This window comes from Lampris incognitus, chromosome 19, assembly GCF_029633865.1.
Source record: "Lampris incognitus isolate fLamInc1 chromosome 19, fLamInc1.hap2, whole genome shotgun sequence".
Lineage (NCBI taxonomy): Eukaryota > Metazoa > Chordata > Actinopteri > Lampriformes > Lampridae > Lampris > Lampris incognitus.
Genome location: NC_079229.1, coordinates 23,656,981 through 23,675,890, shown reverse-complemented (window position 1 = coordinate 23,675,890; position 18,910 = coordinate 23,656,981). Strand labels below are relative to the sequence as shown.

At 44.3% G+C, this 18,910-nt stretch overlaps 1 protein-coding gene and 1 long non-coding RNA gene across 2 annotated transcripts in view; one reads left to right on the top strand and one right to left on the bottom strand.

Annotated features, from left to right (window-relative positions):
• LOC130129533 (protein disulfide-isomerase TMX3-like) overlaps positions 1-18,910 on the bottom strand; it is a 32,456-nt gene that overhangs the window by 11,532 nt on the left and 2,014 nt on the right. The window contains exons 4-12 of the mRNA XM_056299094.1: positions 18,309-18,432; positions 16,328-16,373; positions 13,085-13,165; positions 9,843-9,942; positions 9,398-9,475; positions 8,265-8,331; positions 2,648-2,746; positions 1,611-1,668; positions 1,333-1,386 (exon numbers count right to left, since the gene is read on the bottom strand). Coding sequence (XP_056155069.1) covers positions 1,333-1,386; positions 1,611-1,668; positions 2,648-2,746; positions 8,265-8,331; positions 9,398-9,475; positions 9,843-9,942; positions 13,085-13,165; positions 16,328-16,373; positions 18,309-18,432 — 707 coding nt within the window. The remainder of the gene's footprint in view (positions 1-1,332; positions 1,387-1,610; positions 1,669-2,647; positions 2,747-8,264; positions 8,332-9,397; positions 9,476-9,842; positions 9,943-13,084; positions 13,166-16,327; positions 16,374-18,308; positions 18,433-18,910) is intronic.
• Positions 6,103-9,358, top strand: LOC130129902 (uncharacterized). The gene is made up of 3 exons (XR_008812082.1): positions 6,103-6,185; positions 6,426-6,853; positions 8,163-9,358. It is a non-coding gene; the product is annotated as an uncharacterized LOC130129902 (long non-coding RNA).

The following is an 18,910-nucleotide window of genomic DNA, read 5'->3' as shown; positions in this document are numbered from 1 at the left end:
TAACAGCAGGTCTTGGCTCTGATGAGTCAACTCGTCAATGTCTGGGCATAGTACTTAACCTGGCCAGCAGTACGATGTTTTCCATCCATCCATCCATTATCCAAGCCGCTTATCCCAACCAGGGTTGCGGGGATGCTGGAGCCTATCTCAGCAGTCATTGGACGGCAGGCCGTCAGTCCATCACAGGGCCGACACACTCACACCTAGGGACAATTTAGTATGGCCGATTCACCTGACCTACATGTCTTTGGATTGTGGGAGGAAACCAGACCACCCAGAGGAAACCCAAGCAGACACGGGGAGAACATGCAAACTCCACACAGAGGACGACCCGGGATGACCCCCAAGGTTGGACTACCCCAGGGCTTGAATCCAGGACCTTCTTGCTGTGAGGCGACCTCACGAACCACTGCGCCCCCGTGCCGCAGTACAATGTTTTATCAGTCCAAATAGGGAATTTGTTTATTCGTCTAACCCTTCACAGGCTGGTCAGAATATGAAGGCAGTGGCAAAACAGCGCTTCATGCAGCTATTGGAGATTCAGTGTCTCCCTCAAGCAACCTGCAAGATGACAGGATGTTTGCAAGCACAGGGCCTTGAACCCACGATCTCTGGTTGAAAAACATCTGAAAAAAAATATTTTTTTTTAAGGCTGTATATGGCTGCCCAGCTTCCCAAACAGCTCTGGGTTGGATTTGAAACTATGTTCTTTCTGAGTGTTGGCTCAATGAGTCATGGTGCATACCGTACCCTTGCAAAGTTATGAATTCTCCTGAACCGGTCAACCTTGTGTTTCTCTATCCTTTCCTGTTTCTCCCCACAATGCTATCCAGTAAAATAATCCTTCTAATATCTGCAGTACTAAAAAATAAATAAATAAATAAAGGTCATTGGTTACTTTACGTGAGTGATCAGACAAACGAACCTGTTATTACTGAGCCTGGTGAAATTGAGTTAAATTCAAATGGCTTTGAATTTGAATTTGAATTGAGTCCCTCTCCACTAAAAGAACTTGTTGAACCAGACAGAACATAATGCAAACATGCAATCTCCTGGTGTGACCCTGAGTTACTCCCATAAAGCTGAGATATTAATACAACTTGAACCAACATGGGTTTGATTGATGGCTGAAAAGAACGCCTATATTTGGAAACTGACACTTTGCATAATTATCTCCCTACTGCGATGGGGGGAGAAAACAGACGTACCCTGACAGAAGCATGAACCGGCTTCTGAGGAGACGGCCGATGTTCCCATGCGAGTGTGCCCTCTTAAATTAATTGCACAAAAATGGATATGCATCTTTGACCTCCTCCCACACCTGTGCCTTACCTGTTAAATTGTTCTCTGTATTCCCGGGCCACCCTCTGAATCAGGGTCTTTAATCTTAAAGCAAATAAGAGGGAAGTAAATGACGACAGGTTAAAGCCTACGCCTCATTCATGCCAAGCTTGCAATTTGCAGAAAACTAAACTGAAACTAAACAACAGCAGGAGGCCTTATATTCATTTGGAAAGCCTTGCATTTAAATGCCATTACAATGGTTTCTAAGGGAGTGCATGTTCGTCTTTTATCTAAAAGCCATGCTTTAACTTGGCTGTTCTCTATACCTGCCGCTGTCCCCTGTCGGGTCTTTCTCATCGATGACTGCAATCGCCACCAATTTGCCTGTTGTAGTCGACAGGGGATTACAAATTACAGCCACAAAGAACAAGAGAGAAGAGGAAAGACGAGAGCAATGACAAAAAGGCTTGGGAATAGATAAGAGTGCTGACCAAGAGAGGAAAGTAAAAAAAAAAAAAATCAAGGACACATTAGGCAATCTTAAGCCTTTTCCTGTCAATAACTGCAAACAAGTGGTCACTCACTGGCACAGGGGCTATTTTAGACCAGCTCGAAACCTGTAATATGGCAAATGGGCCTAAAGAAAAACAAATGTTACACAACTAGAGGGGAGTGTTTTAAACTAGTTGGGGTGGTCTGAGGTTGCAGAGCGCTAGTCTGCCCCCTGGTGTTCATTCTGAAGACTCGAAAGCTTTTGCAGGCATGGTTGGATGGATGGAGGGTTGCAGAACGTGGGAAGCCAGAGGTAAAAAGTTGTCTGTGTAATTCAAATATCCCTGTAGGGTTTTGTCTGGTACCTGAAAATAATTACTTTTTCCCCACACAGTGTAAAGTGGTGACTAAGCCCATATGTTTTCAATTTTGAGTGGGACACAGATGGAAAAATCAAACTCGGGCAGAGAACTCAAAACATGAATAAGAAAAAAAATGAGGTATTTCTGGATAAATTACAAGAGCATTAGTGGATGAATTCATTTGAAGAATAAAAAGAACAGATTTATACCACTATTAAATTAATAAAGGTCGCCGAAGGCGGGCAGATCCAGGCATTGTACCTTTGTACCTAAATGTAATTGTCTAGCACTTATCCTCATGTAAAAATGTGCATTGCAATAGCTGTTTTTTTTATACTTTTCCCAGGGGCATACTAAAAATGCTGATTTGTAAAACAAATCCGATTTTTAACATTCTTAAGATAAAAAAAAACAAAACATCCAAAACTGGGGAGAAAGGGAACAGAGGAAAAGAGAAAAGCTGGATTCATTGGATCGTAAGGTGACGACAGGTTTTATGGATACGGCACCTGTTTCGCCCAGCTCATAGAGCGTGAAGCCATCGATCTGGAGGTATCCTTGGAAGCGCTCTTTGTTCACCCAGGATGACAAGCTACCATCCTCATACTCTGCAAAAGAAAGAAATAACCGTACAGAAAGAGAAACAAATAATAATAATTTGAAAAAAAAACCGTCTAGTGTCATAAAGTACACGTCTCCCTGTTTTAAAAAAAAAAAAAAAAAGCGGTTTAATGGCCTATTGATGGCCTGCCTGTAAGATGACATTTACCATCAATGCACAGCCGAATAGGCCACAAGCTGCACATTCATCGCCAGAGATCATTTAATGATGGAAAACATTTTGAAAGGACGCATTGATTGAGGGCCGCTGGGGCCACAACGTCGGCACCGCTACCTCGAGGCGGAAAGAGAAACTGTCCACACGACCGACTTGTGCGTCAGAGCAGGCATGTCGGGAAGCAACGTCGGTGCAAATATTTGAAGAAAAATGGGTACACAAAGTCCTCAAAACAGAGGTGACGGAACATTTTCACCAGTGTGGCTCATCTGCAAAGGCCACGTGACAGCTGAAGAAACGCTTAAATCTATTCCATGTGCAACATACAAATCAAGATATTTAAGGATACTGAAACAGGCAGCAGCTTTCCTTTTACTGCAATTGTGGTCTATTTTAGTCTGGGTTGCCATCTGTCGGAATACCCAAAAGCTCACCTCACTACCAGAAACATCTTACACTTCCTTAAAAAAAATAATCATTAAACGGATGAATAAATAAATACATCATGTTAGAAAAAAGTAGTAAACACATTCACAAAACAGTCTGCAGATTTTTTCCATTGTACAGGGAATGCATTGGTCCCCATAAACACCACAAAACCAACCATACATTGCAAGAAGAAGAGAGAACTCTGTATTGTCTCCTGAGTTTCAGCATCTGCAGACAACATGCAAATGGAAAACAGTGTTTGTCCCTCAAGCAAAAAAAAAAAAAAAACCAAACAAACAAAACAAAACAAATCTGGTCAAAACTAAAATATTTTCTCTAAGTACAGCCACATGATGGTCATAATTGATGTCAAATTTAGCCCAAGACCTGCTAATAAGACACCGTGACCTCCCTGCCGCCATTACAGATGTTATTATGAGAACACTGAACATGGTGCCGCATGCTGGGGCTCCCAAAGGAGACGGTGGGCTACTAGTCACGGTGCTTATCATAACTACCTAAGAACTGGAACGAGCTTGTAAAAAAAAAAAAAAACCAAGGTCACACCATATAGCAGTACTACAACCCAAGTGATCTAAATGCATGTGTGCTGCTTGCTACCACTGCCAAAATACACAGAGAGACTCCTGGTTCAGAGTGCTGAGTCAGACGTTTTGGGCAGAAATTCCAGAGAGTTCTTTCCACAGATGTTTTGGCTTACGAGACAGCAGGCAGCTGCCCTGCTTTCCCCTCCGATCCTCGGTAGCAAAGCGGAGGCGGAGGGGAGGAGAGTGAGAGGGGGAGTGTTGAAGCCCTCATGCTGGGTTCGTGCAGCCGGATGAGCCTCTACAACTGAATGGCCCTCCTTCACCTTGAAACAAATTAGAGCTGCTCTCTTCCCGGGTGTCAGCCCTGAAATCTCCATACTGCCCTACGGGAGTCTGTCGGCCCCGAGTTCACACAGTGGGAGACAGAAAGAGAGAAATAAAGAAGAAAAGATGGCGGCAGGGAGGGGAGGATAAACACGGGCAGTGGGAGGAGTGGAAATGACGCGGCGTCAAGAGTTTTGAGAGGAAGCAAGAGGCAGCTCTGACATATTTCAAAGATGAAGGTTAATGCCATGGAGGACCTTTGAGACAATGCAAAAAAAAAAGTAAGGCAACAAGACCAAAAGGGGAACAAGACAGGAGACAGAGAGGGAGAAATATAGGGAAAGGGATGTCATATTACCGAAGATAACTCACACAGAATTTGAATAAAGGCCAGAGGACGACTAAGCACTGAGCTCATTTTAGTATTAATGGCCAGATCTAACCATACAAGAACACATTCAGTATCAACAGTGACAGCGCTCTGACAGTTCTGTATCACAGCTGCACCGCTTTCTGCTTTTACGAAACCAGAAAAAGAGGTGCAGCTGTGATACATTGCCGACTTAATGAGGGGGGACAATTTGGCAGACAATAATTACAGGTCATTTCATTTTCGCCAATTTATCATCCATATTGATTTTATGAATCCCTAATAGCAAAGAAGAGCAAATACTGTCTAGCGACCCTGCCTCCAAAGTGTCACTCGTACGCTATCACTTTCGGAGGCATGAGCTCATCTTTTCATCGCATACAGCCTGTCGCTTAAGAGTGCGCTATAAATGTATGCAAACTAATTCTGCCTTGCAGCTGGCTGCAATATAAACATTTTCATACAGCTGCTATTACTGCCAAACCATAAACCATTGAACGGTTCTACAGAAAGCCTGACACAAGACATACTGTGTAACAGACAAGGAAAAACAGGTCTGAAAGCAGCCCGCTTGGAAAGCCAACTCTACATTCAACAAAACAGCAAGCCAACTAATGTACCGACTGTGTCGATATCAGCAGTCATTATGATATTACAGAGCTAGCATGTAGTCCATTAGCTGTCATTGCACGGAGGCTATGCAATATGCAACATGGAGGATGCCTATGCAATAAACAAATGGCTTCCTGCAACAACAAACTCTTAAACCCAGGCATGTGGTTTAGCGTCAGTAACATTATAAAATGTTGTGCTACATCTTTGTAGAAGTCTGAATCTGAGAACTTATTAAACATATATGAGCTGTGCTGTGCTATTTTTTACAGGACTCTCTGAAATTGACAGTGCTGTTTGCAATGTGCACAAAACCCATCAAAGCTCGACAACATCATGTTGAACCGCAAATTATATATATATATATATATATATATATATATATATTCCGCCCTCATTAGTTGAGCACTCACAACACCATTTCGGGGGGAAAAAAACTATATATATATATATATATATATACACACACACACACACACACACACACACACACACACACACACACACACACACACACACACACACACACAAAGGCTCCGATTGGTCAGACTGTGGTGTCACTCGCTGTCAGATATTCTTTAAAACATCCTAATTTAAGACCTGCAGCATGACAACACCGAAGACACTCTGAATTTCTAATAAGCATTAGACATTGAAAGCTTCCCCAGGGTATGAAAATACATAAATATATCGTCGCCATATGCATTTCAGGTAATCTTAAAATTGTGTCAGACAGGAGATATTCGGACATTCGTTTGCCATGTCAACATTTATCTGAGGAGCAGTCAAATGAAACTCTATGGGAACATCATGCAAAGTCATTCTGACTTGGCACACCACATGAGATGCCTAAATCTTGCTTAACTGATGCTACGCTTTCGACAGTCATTCAGACAACATCCCTTCGGCGCACGCTCGGCGAGACCAATCCTCTCTGCAACATCACAAAAGACAGTTGGCAAGAAGCTAGACACAGTGGAAGACAGGTAAATATGGACTACTGGATATGGCCAAAAACCCATCTGTTATGTACACTGGTGAATTCTCGTGTACTACACAAGTTCTCTCTCGGGTATATTTGGCTAAAAAAAACAGAAAAACAAAAAACAGGTTTATGATTATTATCACGATTTTCTTTTTTCTTTAAAACAAACATTTCTCCTAGATGGAAGGGAGGGGTAAATCTGCCTTGTGAAAGTATTTTGTTCTGCTGCTTGCCTTCTCAGTTCCCTGACAACCTTGACGTGCCGTCAGCGCTGCAAGGCTGTTTATTCAGAACATGCTGCGTATCAGAGTGCTGGAGGACTCTGTGGAATGCGGAGTTTTTGTCATCAACATCTATTGTGGAGACTCAGTTCTGCTGGGATTGTGGAGCAGGAAGCCCCCTTTCCATAACGGCCAGGTGGAGCAGACGGACGTCAGGTGGGACACAGAGCGATGCTCAGAGCTGGACTTTGTCCTGCGGGCCCTGCACCGCGCACCGAACCTCCCCAACAGCCACTACTGGCTCCCCTTTGTGCTCGCACTGTGCCTGGACGCTCTGTCCTTCCGCTTCCGCCTGCCAGCCCGAGCCCTGAGCAGTAAAGACATCCAGGACCTCTTAGAGGAACGTGGCGAACTGATGCTGCAGCGCTGAGGAACCCGATGCAGAAAGGTAGCTTCTCTTAAAGGCTCTGAGCTAATGCAGACCATCTCATTAACCTGGTTTCTGACTCACTCACTCACAGACGGACATTTAGTCTCACAGTTAGATGCACCATCTGGGTAGATTTGGGGGATGGGGGGGGGGGTTGTGATCCCACCAAAAATGTTTGTGGATGACTGCATGTAATATACTGTGTTGTAAGATGACAGAGATTCTGTGTGCTGTTTTTCTAACAATATCAGAATCAAATCAAAAATATATTTTTCTGGGCATCCGGGTGGCGTGGCGGTCTATTCCATTGCCTACCAATATGGGGATCGCTGGTTCAAATCCTCAAGTTACCTCCGGCTTGGTCAGGCATCCCTACAGACACAATTGGCCGTGTCTGCAGGTGGGAAGCTGGATGTATGTGTCCTGGTCGTTGCACTAGCGCCTCCTCTGGTCAGTCGGGGCGCCTGTTCGGGGAGAATAGCGTGATCCTCCCACGCGCTATGTCCCCCTGGTGAAACTCCTCACTGTCAGGTGAAAAGAAGCGGCGGGCGACTCCACATGTATCAGAGGAGGCATGTGGTAGTCTGCAGCCCTCCCCAGATCGGCAGAGGGGGTGGAGCAGCAACCAGGATGGCTTGGAAGAGTGGGGTAATTGGCCGGATACAATTGGGAGAAAAAGGCGGGGACAAAGAAAAAAATAAAAATAAAAAAAAATAAAAAGTGCTCTATCACATTTTAACATGCTCAGCTAAATTCATCTTTTTTTGATAAAGGTTTCAAAGTGTTACTGCCGTGCCAGCTAGCTTTTCTGCGTAGCCTGTTAGCTAAAACATGATTCAGACGAATCATGTTCCGCCTGTCCTTGTGACAGTGACTGGTGCTTGTGTGAGTCAGGACCTGGCCATGTCGGGTTCAGATGTTTATACACGACCAGCCCAGCACTGGTTTCTTTGGCTCAGGCTTGTGGTCTCCCACGCCCACATGGGCCAGTCATCCACCCAAGGCTGCTATGTGTGTTCACCCAGAGACTAACCACCACGACATCACTGGCCTGACCGCCGAGACAATAGCGGGCAGAACCCTGGGATGCTTTTATGATGGGCTAGGCACACCATAACTCAGCGTGGTGAGCAAGATTAAAGAAGACGAGTTGGGGATGAAAAAGTGGAACAGCAGAGCTTCAAAGTTACGGGGGGGGGGGGGGTGAAATAAAATCGGCCACACAGACACAAAGAAGGAAGAGGGGGAGGAAAGGAAGGCAGAAGACTAGCAACAGTATATGACACAGAGTTAATCCTATCTGAATTAAAATGTCTTAATTTCCCAGGAAAACTCATCTCTGGTAAGTCTAACTGAAGAAGACGCAAGGCTGAGACATCACCGAAGGTGAGGTGTGGGTTTTTTGCAAACACCAGATTCCAATACTCACCATCATAGGTGAAGTAAGCCCCATCCTTGAAGACTACAACTGCAGGAAGCTCTGGCAAAGCCACAGACTGGTGACAACACATAAAAAAAAATATGATTTAAAATCAAACTCCATTAATTCTCTTTTCCTTTGTTAATTTATGGTCACCTGGAATGTGTGATATGGGACCGTTGGCAACAGGCCACCACAGCCAATTGTGGACCTCATCCAAAGTAGTGCTGCAATAGGCAATGATATATAGTATATACGCATGCACACACGCACACGTACACGCACGCACACACACGCACACACGCATGCGCGCGCGCACACACACACACACACACACACACACCTGAATTTGATGTGCATCTTACTATTGATGTCTGCTATTTAGTGACAGCATTGCTAGAGACTGGAAATTCATATCTTTTAGTAAACAATAATAATAAATGTGATTCTCACTGGCTAGAAACAAAATGTAAGGCAATTAAGCACAAAACCGTTTATGTATGATTTGCATCCTTGAACTTTGACTATTTGGAGCCATGTCTTTTTCCTTTTTTGGGGTGGGATTTTTCCCTCTTTTGCTCCCCAGCTGTACCCATCCAATCACCCCACTCTTCCGAGCCGTCCCGGTCGCTGCTCCACCCCATCTGCCAATCTGGGGAGGGCTGCAGACTACCACATGTCTCCTCCGATATATGTGGAGTCGCCAGCCACTTCTTTCCACCTGACAGTGAGGAGTTTCACCAAGGGGACGTAGTGCATGGGAGTATCACGCTATTCCCCCCCAGTTCCCCCTCCCGCCCGAACAAGTGCCCCGACTGACCAGAGGAGGCGCTAGTGCAGCGACCAGGACACATACCCACATCCAGCTTCCCACCTGCAGACACGGCCAATTGTGTCTGTAGGGACGCCCGACCAAGCCGGAGGCAACACGTGGATTTGAACCGGTGATCCCCATGTTGGCAGGCAACGGAATGGACCGCTACGCTACCCGGACGCCCCAGTTATTTATTTTGATGAGAATGAAACCTGAAAATTTGCATTAGATAAAACCGTGCAATTATTCACTGATTTAGTGTATCTGCATTGAAATAAAGAACTTTCCAAACAGACTGACAGGTCTTTATGTAGCTCCAGCAGCTCACCTCCGGTAAGGCGTCTTCTGAAGCCGAGAAGAAATAAGTGTAGACAACGAGCTCAGTGGCCACGTCAATGTACTTCTCCTGCAAGGGCAAACAGGTCTCTCTCAGCATCTCAGGTTTTACACAAAAAGCTTTCAATAAGTTGCCATATAACAGCTGTCAAAGCTATGTCACATGCAGGGTGCTATTAAAGAGCTGCGCTCCACTGGAGGTCTTGGCGACACTGACAGGAACATTGCTTTAACCGCTCAATCAATACACAACACTCAAATCCTGTGACAGCCCCGGTGAAATGTATTATTCATGCCGTGAAGTGGTCGCTTTTGTCCAAAGAGCGTTACAGTTAAACGATGACATGAGTTTGTTTTTTTATATATGTGTGGCCCTGATTCAGCCATTGTCTGAGTCTGACTAAATATATATGACCAGAAAAATAGATGGTACTTACTTTGAGAGGAGACTCTCCGCCGATGTAAACAAAGAGCACGTCATGTCGTTTCATCATGTGCTCGAACATCTGCTTACTTGGAAGTGCCCGCACTGTTGGTCTGGAATAGGGAGATATATATACGTATATATACACTCACTGGCCACTTTATTAGGTACACCTTGCTAGTACCGGGTTGGACCCCCTTTTGCCTTCAGAACTGCCTTAATCCTTCGTGGCATAGATTCAACAAGGTACTGGAAACATTCCTCAGAGAGTTTGGTCCATATTGACATGATGGCATCACGCAGTTGCTGCAGATTTGTCGGCTGCACATCCATGATGTGAATCTCCCGGTCCACCACATCCCAAAGGTGCTCTATTGGATTGAGATCTGGTGACTGTGGAGGCCATTTGAGTACAGTGAACTCATTGTCATGTTCAAGAAACCAGTCTGAGATGATTCGAGCTTTATGACATGGCGCGTTATCCTGCTGGAAGTAGCCATCAGAAGATGGGAACACTGTGGTCATAAAGGGATGGACATGGTCAGCAACAATACTCAGGTAGGCTGTGGCGTTGACACGATGCTCAATTGGTACTAAGGGGCCCAAAGTGTGCCAAGAAAATATCCCCCACACCATTACACCACCACCACCAGCCTGAACCGTTCATACAAGGCAGGATGGATCCATGCTTTCATGTTGTTGACGCCAAATTCTGACCCTACCATCCGAATGTCGCAGCAGAAATCGAGACTCATCAGACCAGGCAACGTTTTTCCAATCTTCTATTGCCCAATTTTGGTGAACCTGTGCGAATTGTAGCCTCGGTTTCCTGTTCTTAGCTGACAGGAGTGGCACCCGGTGTGGTCTTCTGCTGCTGTAGCCCATCTGCCTCAAGGTTCGATGTGCTGTGCGTTCTTCTGCATACCTCGGTTGTAATGAGTGGTTATTTGAGTTACTGTTGCCTTTCTATCAGCTCGAACCAGTCTGGCCATTCTCCTCTGACCTCTGGCATCAACAAGGCATTTTCGCCCACAGAACTGCCGCTCACTGGATATTTTCTCTTTTTCGGACCATTCTCTGTAAACCCTAGAGATGGTTGTGCGTGAAAATCCCAGTAGATCAGCAGTTTCTGAAATACTCAGACCAGCCCGTCTGGCACCAACAACCATGCCACATTCAAAGTCACTTAAATCACCTTTCTTCCCCATTCTGATGCTCGGTTTGAACTGCAGCAGATCGTCTTGACCATGTCTACATGCCTAAATGCATTGCGTTGCTGCCATGTGATTGGCTGATTAGAAATTTGCGTTAACGAGCAGTTGGACAGGTGTGCCTAATAAAGTGGCCGGTGAGTATATATATAACTTTGTTAAAAGAAACACTCAATGATAGGAAAAATGATCAACAAATAAGGAGCAAAATAATCCAGTGATTCATGCCATAAGCACTCATGATTACTTGCGGCATGAAACGAGCTTGTACTGTCTCATAAAGAATGTACTTGAATCACTGGATTATATATATATATATATATATATAATATTATTTTACATTACAGTCATTAAGCCGACGCTACACACACACACACACACACACACACACACACACACACACACACACACACACACACATATGCTTATTTAAAGATCAGTACTCAAAAACCCATCAGTTTAAACCTAAAGCTAACATCTCTCTGTGCATGCTTAATAATCCAGGTAAGGAAATGTTTCATTGTGACCTCTTCAGTCTCAACTGACTGCAGGTATCCCCACCCTTATAAACGATACAGTGGTGTAACGACTGAAAACAACGATCGGCTTCATATGCAGATAGGCGTGACCATTAACTAGAGTTTCAATGGCCATGTGTACTATTCACAGAGGATTTGGGAGTGTTTGCATTCACAGCATTGCAAGATGGTGACAGATGTACTCTTAGCCCCCCCCAGTTCAGGGATGGTCGTTCCCTCTTTCACACAGATGGCATCTTTAACTCCCCATTCAAACCAGCGTTCCTCCCTATCAAGGATGTGCACATCCTCATCCTTGAAAGACTGGCCACTGGTCTGTAGATGGGTGTAGACTGTAGAGTCCTGGCCTGACGTGTTAGCTCTCCTGTGTTGTGCCACCCTCTTGGTCAGCATCTGTTTGGTTTCCCCAGTGTACAAGTCACAGCAACCCTCCTGGCACTTAACAGCGTACACTATACTGCTCTGTTTGTGCCGGGGGACCCAATCCGTGGTCCACCCCAAAGATCCAATCCTTTGGGTGGACCAAGGATCGATCCTGACCCCCTGGCCACCAAGGGGGGGGGGGGCTGAGAGTACATCTGTCACCATCTTACATTGCTGTGATTGCATTGAAACGTTTCTCTCAACTTTCTATGACCTAAAGCTAACAGTTTTTTTTTTGTTTTTTTTTTAATCAAAGTCAATTTACATGTATAGCCGTAACTCACAATTTAGTCACGTTATAATCCCGTTACATCATGTACAAAACACTATCCTTAGATCCTCAAATCACACAAGGAGCTCATGAGGAACTCTGCAGAAGACTACTTGTCAGGGGGGAAAAATTAGCGGGAAACTCAGGAAGAACATCAAAGGAGGGCTCCCTCCTCCAGGACGGACAGACATGCAGAAGCTGCCAAGCGGGCAGAATGGATAAGCAGTACAGATTTACAATAATCACTCAATGAGGAAATTTACAACTACACAAGTTATAGCACGGAAGATACATAATATATAGAATGATTCTGTAGGGTCAGCGAAGTAAGTGAAACTTCATGATTATATAGTTGACACTTTGGGGAAATTTTAGCCTTTTTTATACAGGACAGTCGAGATAGACAGGAAACACGGATGAAGAAGGAAGGGGGAGACATGCAGCAGGTTCTTTGTACCACAAGGTTGGGCGTTTTTTTTTTGTTTTTTTAATGCAAGATTGTGATTGAAACAAATTTATGACGTTCAGAGACCTTTTTTTTCTTCTATGGTTGTGGCTCCATCTAGTGGTGATTCAAATACTTGCAGCCATGGGTCTGGGTTGATTTAGCCTCAAAGAGGAGAAAATCTGCCAGGCTCAATTGACACACTGGCTTAGGCCGGAGGGGTGGAGGGGGAAATTCAATGAGCTTTGACAGAGATACGAGCTGTGTTCATGACCATGATTGCACAAATACAATGCACCGAGCTGACCCTGTCGCATGACTCCTTGGTGAGCGAAATGCTTCAGTAGGGAGAACCCATTGACTTACCCCGCCACTCTGTTGGCAAACTCAATGACATCGTCTTTTGTCCTCGGACCTTTGTAGTTGTAGGCGAGATCACCCTTTAACCTAGGAAAGACACAGAGAGAGACCGTCACAAAGAGTGAAATGGTACTTTTATTGGAATAGCATTTAGTGCAATAATAATAATCCATCCATCATCCAAACTGCTTATCCTGCTCAGGGTCATGGGGATGCTGGAGCCTATCCCAGTAGTCATTGGGCGACAGGCGGGGAGACACCTTGGACAGGCCGCCAGGCCATCACAGCCCCCCCACCCCACACCACACCACACCACACCACACACAGGGACAATTTAGTATGGCCAATTCACCTGACCTACATGTCTTTGGACTGCGGGAGGAAACTGGAGCACCCGAAGGAAACCCATGCAGACACGGGGAGAACATGCAAACTCCTCACAGAGGATGACCCGGGATGACCCCCAAATTTGGACTACCCCCGGGCTTGAACCCAGGACCTTCTTGTTGTGAGGCGACCGCACTAACCACTGCGCCACCATGCCACCATAATAATAATAATAACAATAATAATAACATTAATGTGTAGCAGAATTTTTAAACAATTTACAAAATACTTTCATAAATACAAAGAGCATGATCAAATATAAAAAATAATAGAAAGGGGAAGCTGTCAAACAATTAATAGGGATATTTTAAACCATTTTCTTCTGTGGACTTAAAATGGGAGGGAAGAAACATTTACAAGTGCTTAAATGTGAGCTGGATATAAACACTGCACCAACTATTTTGTCAGCTAGGCACTTTGCATTGGAGTGAAGGGGGTTAGTTTGATTTAAAAAACTAAAAAGAAGTGCTCAAAAGGTGAGCTACTGGCTAATCTACTACTACTACTACTACTACTACTACTACTACTACTACTACTACTGCTACTACTACTACATTTGACTGCTCCCATTAGGGGTCACCACAGTGGCTCATCCGTTTCCATCTCTTCCTGTCCTTTGCATCTTTCTCTGTCACACCAGCCACCTGCATGTCCGCCCTCACCACATCCATAAACCTCCTTTGGCCTTCCTCTTTTCCTCTTCCCTGGCAGCTCCATATTCAGCATCCTTCTCCCAATATAGCCCGCATCTCTCCTCCACACATGTCCAAACCATCTCAATCTTGCCTCTCTTGCTTTGTCTCCAAACCGTCCAACCTGAGCTGTCCCTCTAATATACTCGTTCCTAATCCTGTCCTTCTTCATCACTCCAATGAAAATCTGAGCATCTTCAACTCTGCCACCTCCAGCAGGGTTGTCTTTTCATCAGTGCCACCATCTCCAAACCATACAGCATAGCTGGTCTCACTACCATCATGTAGACCTTCCCTTTAACTCTTGCTGGTACCCATGCGCTGATAACGTTCATCATCACACCTTCGATTTCCAGCTTCATACTCATCCCTCTGTCCGACACGCTCTCCACCTCCAAAGGTGAGCTACTGGCTAATACTGCAGCTAATGCCAGATACAAAACTCGATACAAAAACAAAAAAGATAGGTTAAAACCCATTTTAAAAATGCTGCTCTGAGGGGAGACCTACTTTGGTAGCTAAATTTTCCAATTTAAATGATCAAACCCGAAGGTGAGCAAACAAAGGACTCTGCCTAATGAAGCTCTCATCTAGGAAATGTCTCATCTAGAAAATGTGGAGGTTAAAACCCAACAACAAGCAAAACACATTAAGAAGTGATTACTAAGGTTGCATCATCCTACAGGGCTTAATGGACTCGGGGGAAATGGATTACTAAATTCGTTGTCTCCGTCACGGGGGAGGTGTCCTGTGGTCTTCGGAGGGTGTTTCATCACTTGTTAGGTTTAATATGGTGTGCCCTGTCGTGATCCTATGGCAGTTTCTCAAAAGAGCCAACATACTGTAATGGGGGGGGGGGGGTCCATCTTGATGTTCTCCAGATGAATGGCTTTGTCTCCAAAGAACGAGCGACTCATTATTTCAGATGGTTAACTCTGTCAAGTCACCAAAAGTTCTAGCTGTTGAGCAGCTGGTGTCAAGCCAAATTCATTCATTACAATAATAATGAAAAAAGAAATCTTTCAGCACATCAGGAAAAAAACTATTCCTAATGTGGACCTGGAACAGAACAGCTGAAGGGGAAGATGGAGGAAGTCTACCACACGTTAGGTAGAGCACCGATTTAAATACCGATGTCTTCCAGAATCCACAAGGCCAAGTTGGCACACATTTTATTATTTTCTAAAGGTTTTATTTTAAAGCGCTCTTCTCCATTCAGACACACTGTTCACCACGTCATAAAGCTGCACCCAGGAATATCAAATCCCCCCCTTTTTTTCCCCCAATTGTATCCTGCCAATTGCCCCTCTCTTGCCGCTTCTTTTCACCTGACAGTGAGGAGTTTCACCAGGGGGATGTAGCATGTGGAAGGATCACGCTATTCCCCCCAGTTCCCCCTTCCCCCCTGAACAGGTGCCCTGACCCGACCAGAGGAGGCGCTAGTGCAACGACCAGGACACATACCCACATCTGGATTCCCACCTGCAGACACAGCCAATTGTGTCTGTAGGGACGCCCGACCAAGCCGGAGGTAACACGGGGATCCAAACAGGCGATCCCCATGTTGGTAGGCAACGGAATAGACCGCCACACCATCCAGACACCCCAGAATACCAACTTTCAATTAAAAATAATCAGCGCAACAACCTGTGAACACAATTAGCTTAGCATTCGTCCTGTAAGTGACAACAACAGGATTCCCACTTGATTAGGTCCCCTCATGAATTCTCCAAGGGATAAAACCCCGAGGTGACATACTATGTACACAGCATGAGAGGGAAGAACAGCAATAAAAGCTAAAAAATAACTATCGTTAAAAAAAAAGAAGAAGTAAACACACTCATATAAAGAGATGGCTGCCAATAACATGAAACCATCTCTTTATCTTATCTCCAGCTGATTTATTAAAAAGACTCATTTAATTTTTCCTAGCGTTTTATCATTCTTATTGCATCACATAAACAAGGAACAAAGTTAGTAGATTCCCCCTGGTAAAGTAAATGTTGTCACAAACAGTCACTTTCTAATATTAAACTGTGTTAAATGGACCCAGAAAGCTCTTTATTGCATCATTAGCTCGGAAAATACATTGCCATCTTTCCTGACATTTCAAAAGTTCCCATCAATAAACAACACAGTTTTGTGGGAATGTGCAATGAACGATACTTACAGTTTTATTGTTGGGTAGCCCCGAACACCGAACTCTGATGCAATTCCTGCAAAATAGAAAAGAAAATTATCTCAGACACAGACTAGCGTAGCCTGTATAGGAGGGTTAATGTCAATTACCTTTTAAAAGGAGAACCATTTTACACTTGTGTGTGTATATCTATTTTATTAGCGGAAAATATTTCCAACTATAAATGCATGGGCAAGAAGAGAGTAGAGTACTGTAATACTTGCAGGGATGGAAGTGAAAAACACAGCTTGATAAAACATTTTTGGTTGATATGATGTAAAATACAAGGTATGTTTACAATTTTGGACTGTAAATGAATTGAGATAGTATGTGTTTTGCAATAGAACAGTGTTTTAGGGATAAAAATAGTGTGGCCCATTTCCTGCAAGTCTTTTCAAAGGAGCAGCCAGTCTGTTGTATTTGAGGCAAATTTAACACTGGCACATTTTGACTTTTGTGTGACATCCGGGTATGATTATAATTCAAGGTAAGAGGTGTGACCATGTTGTCAAAAGGCTCGAGAGTTGAATCCCTGGTCCAGCTGGGATAAGGTGGTTGAGGAGAGAGATTAAGGAGCGTTCACAGCTGTGAAAGTGTATGTTTTTTCTTTCCTGGTTTCCTAATGCTCAGCGATACACTGAGTCGTTGGATGACGGAAAAGATTGCCTGTATCATCTCGACTGGCTATGACCGCCACACAGGGAAGATGGCAGGTACAGTATTGTAGTCTGCTTAACCTAAACCCATATCCAAGCAAAAATCAAGCACACCCCTTTTCAGTTCCTGTCAGTTGGGAGGGCAGGAAATGGGCCTACCTTCTTACCCAGATCTATTTCCTCACAGCTGTGTAAAGACGAAACCACAAATGATACTCCCATCAATGATGTGCATTACATACTGAATTCACAATTATGACTATGCCCCTACACAAGTGGTATAGGCTCCAATAAACCAGCATAAGACAGTGCATGCCAAGCCATACATTTCTGTCAATGTCCATCAGTATATGATTTTTTTACCTTGATTCCACCCATACCTGCAATGGCTTTATCAAAGGGCGTTTTCACACCCGTCTTGTTTAGTTCGGTTGAATCAAACCCTGGAGTGTTTACCCCTTGGTGCGGTTTGTTTAGGCAGGTGTAAACACAGCAATCGCACTCGGGTGCGGATCAAAAACAACAGGATCGAGACCTCGTTGAAGAGGCGTTCTTGGACTGGTTACAAACGCACTCTGGTACGGTTCATTTGGGTAAGAATGTGATCCGACCCAACTACAGGAAGCAGTGCGCATTTTTGGATTAAATCGGCTCCTGTCATCGCACGTCTTCTTCACATAACGTGGAGCAACACATTTGAACGCACTTCTAGGCGTTGCCTTGAAGTGCGTTCAAATGTGCCATTCTGCTCGCATATTTTGGCTTGGTATATGGCCCAAACGATGACCGCAATTATGAACAAATGCCAATTCTGCCGATGGTCCATTTTGTATAGCTATCCCAGAAGAAAAACGAACTCTCCTTTCTCCGCCCGCCAACCCTGCGAGATTTCTGACCAATGAGCAGAGTGACAGCTCCCACGTGGCTTTTGTTGATGCATTTTGGTTCACTTGAAATTTTGCCACATGAAACCAAACCAAACCAAAAGGAAAATGCAACTAAGTAGCAACTCATCCACTGATTCAGACCAAATGGACTAGAGGTGTGAGAACGCCCCAAAACACCCCACATTGTGGTAAGGTCCAACATTAGAATGGATCACATTGAGTCCCTTTTTTGTTTGTATGCAATGACGGCAATCCAGTGCTATTCTACATACATGCCCCTTACTGACTGCCTTGTTTATGCTTTTTTTCTCTCGTTTTCTTGTTTGACATAAATAACTGTAAGCTAATGGCATGAGGCTGAAAGAATCGACTTTGCGTTTGAGTTTATGTTGAAAGGGAAGAATGTGATGCACAGCATCTTTTACTCACCAGGGTATGCAGTGGCATCCATCTTCCCCACTCGGACGGGAGACCCGGAGCGCTTCAACTCGGCACCAACATCAGACCAAACTGGCTCCAGTTTTTTACAATACCCACACCATGGTGCATAGAACTGAAAAGGGCCAGTAAAAGTTAACAAGCTTTAGGTGATATCCTTCATGTCACACAAATCATCTAAGTTTGAGGTAGACAGACAGACAGATAGTATCACATTAGGGGTGTAAGAAAATACCGATACACTTGAGGATCATGATATTATGTTTTGTGATACTGTATCAATTCTCAAAATCGCTATAATTAATAGTTCACATGCAAAGATTCATGGCGTACAGTGGTTCATTTTGTGTTGTGTGTAAACCCCTGACCGATAGACAGCAGTGTTGTAATCGATCTTCAGCCATTTGACTCTCTTCCACTCCAACGTAACGTTAACCGAGACGGGTAGTAGCATGAACACAGGCCTAGGAAACTGAACTATATCGCCTTGCTTACAGTATCGCAATATATTGAATTGTAACCCCTGTATTGTGACACATACCGTATCGCCAGATTCTTGCCAATCTGCAGCTCTACATCACATGCAGTATAAT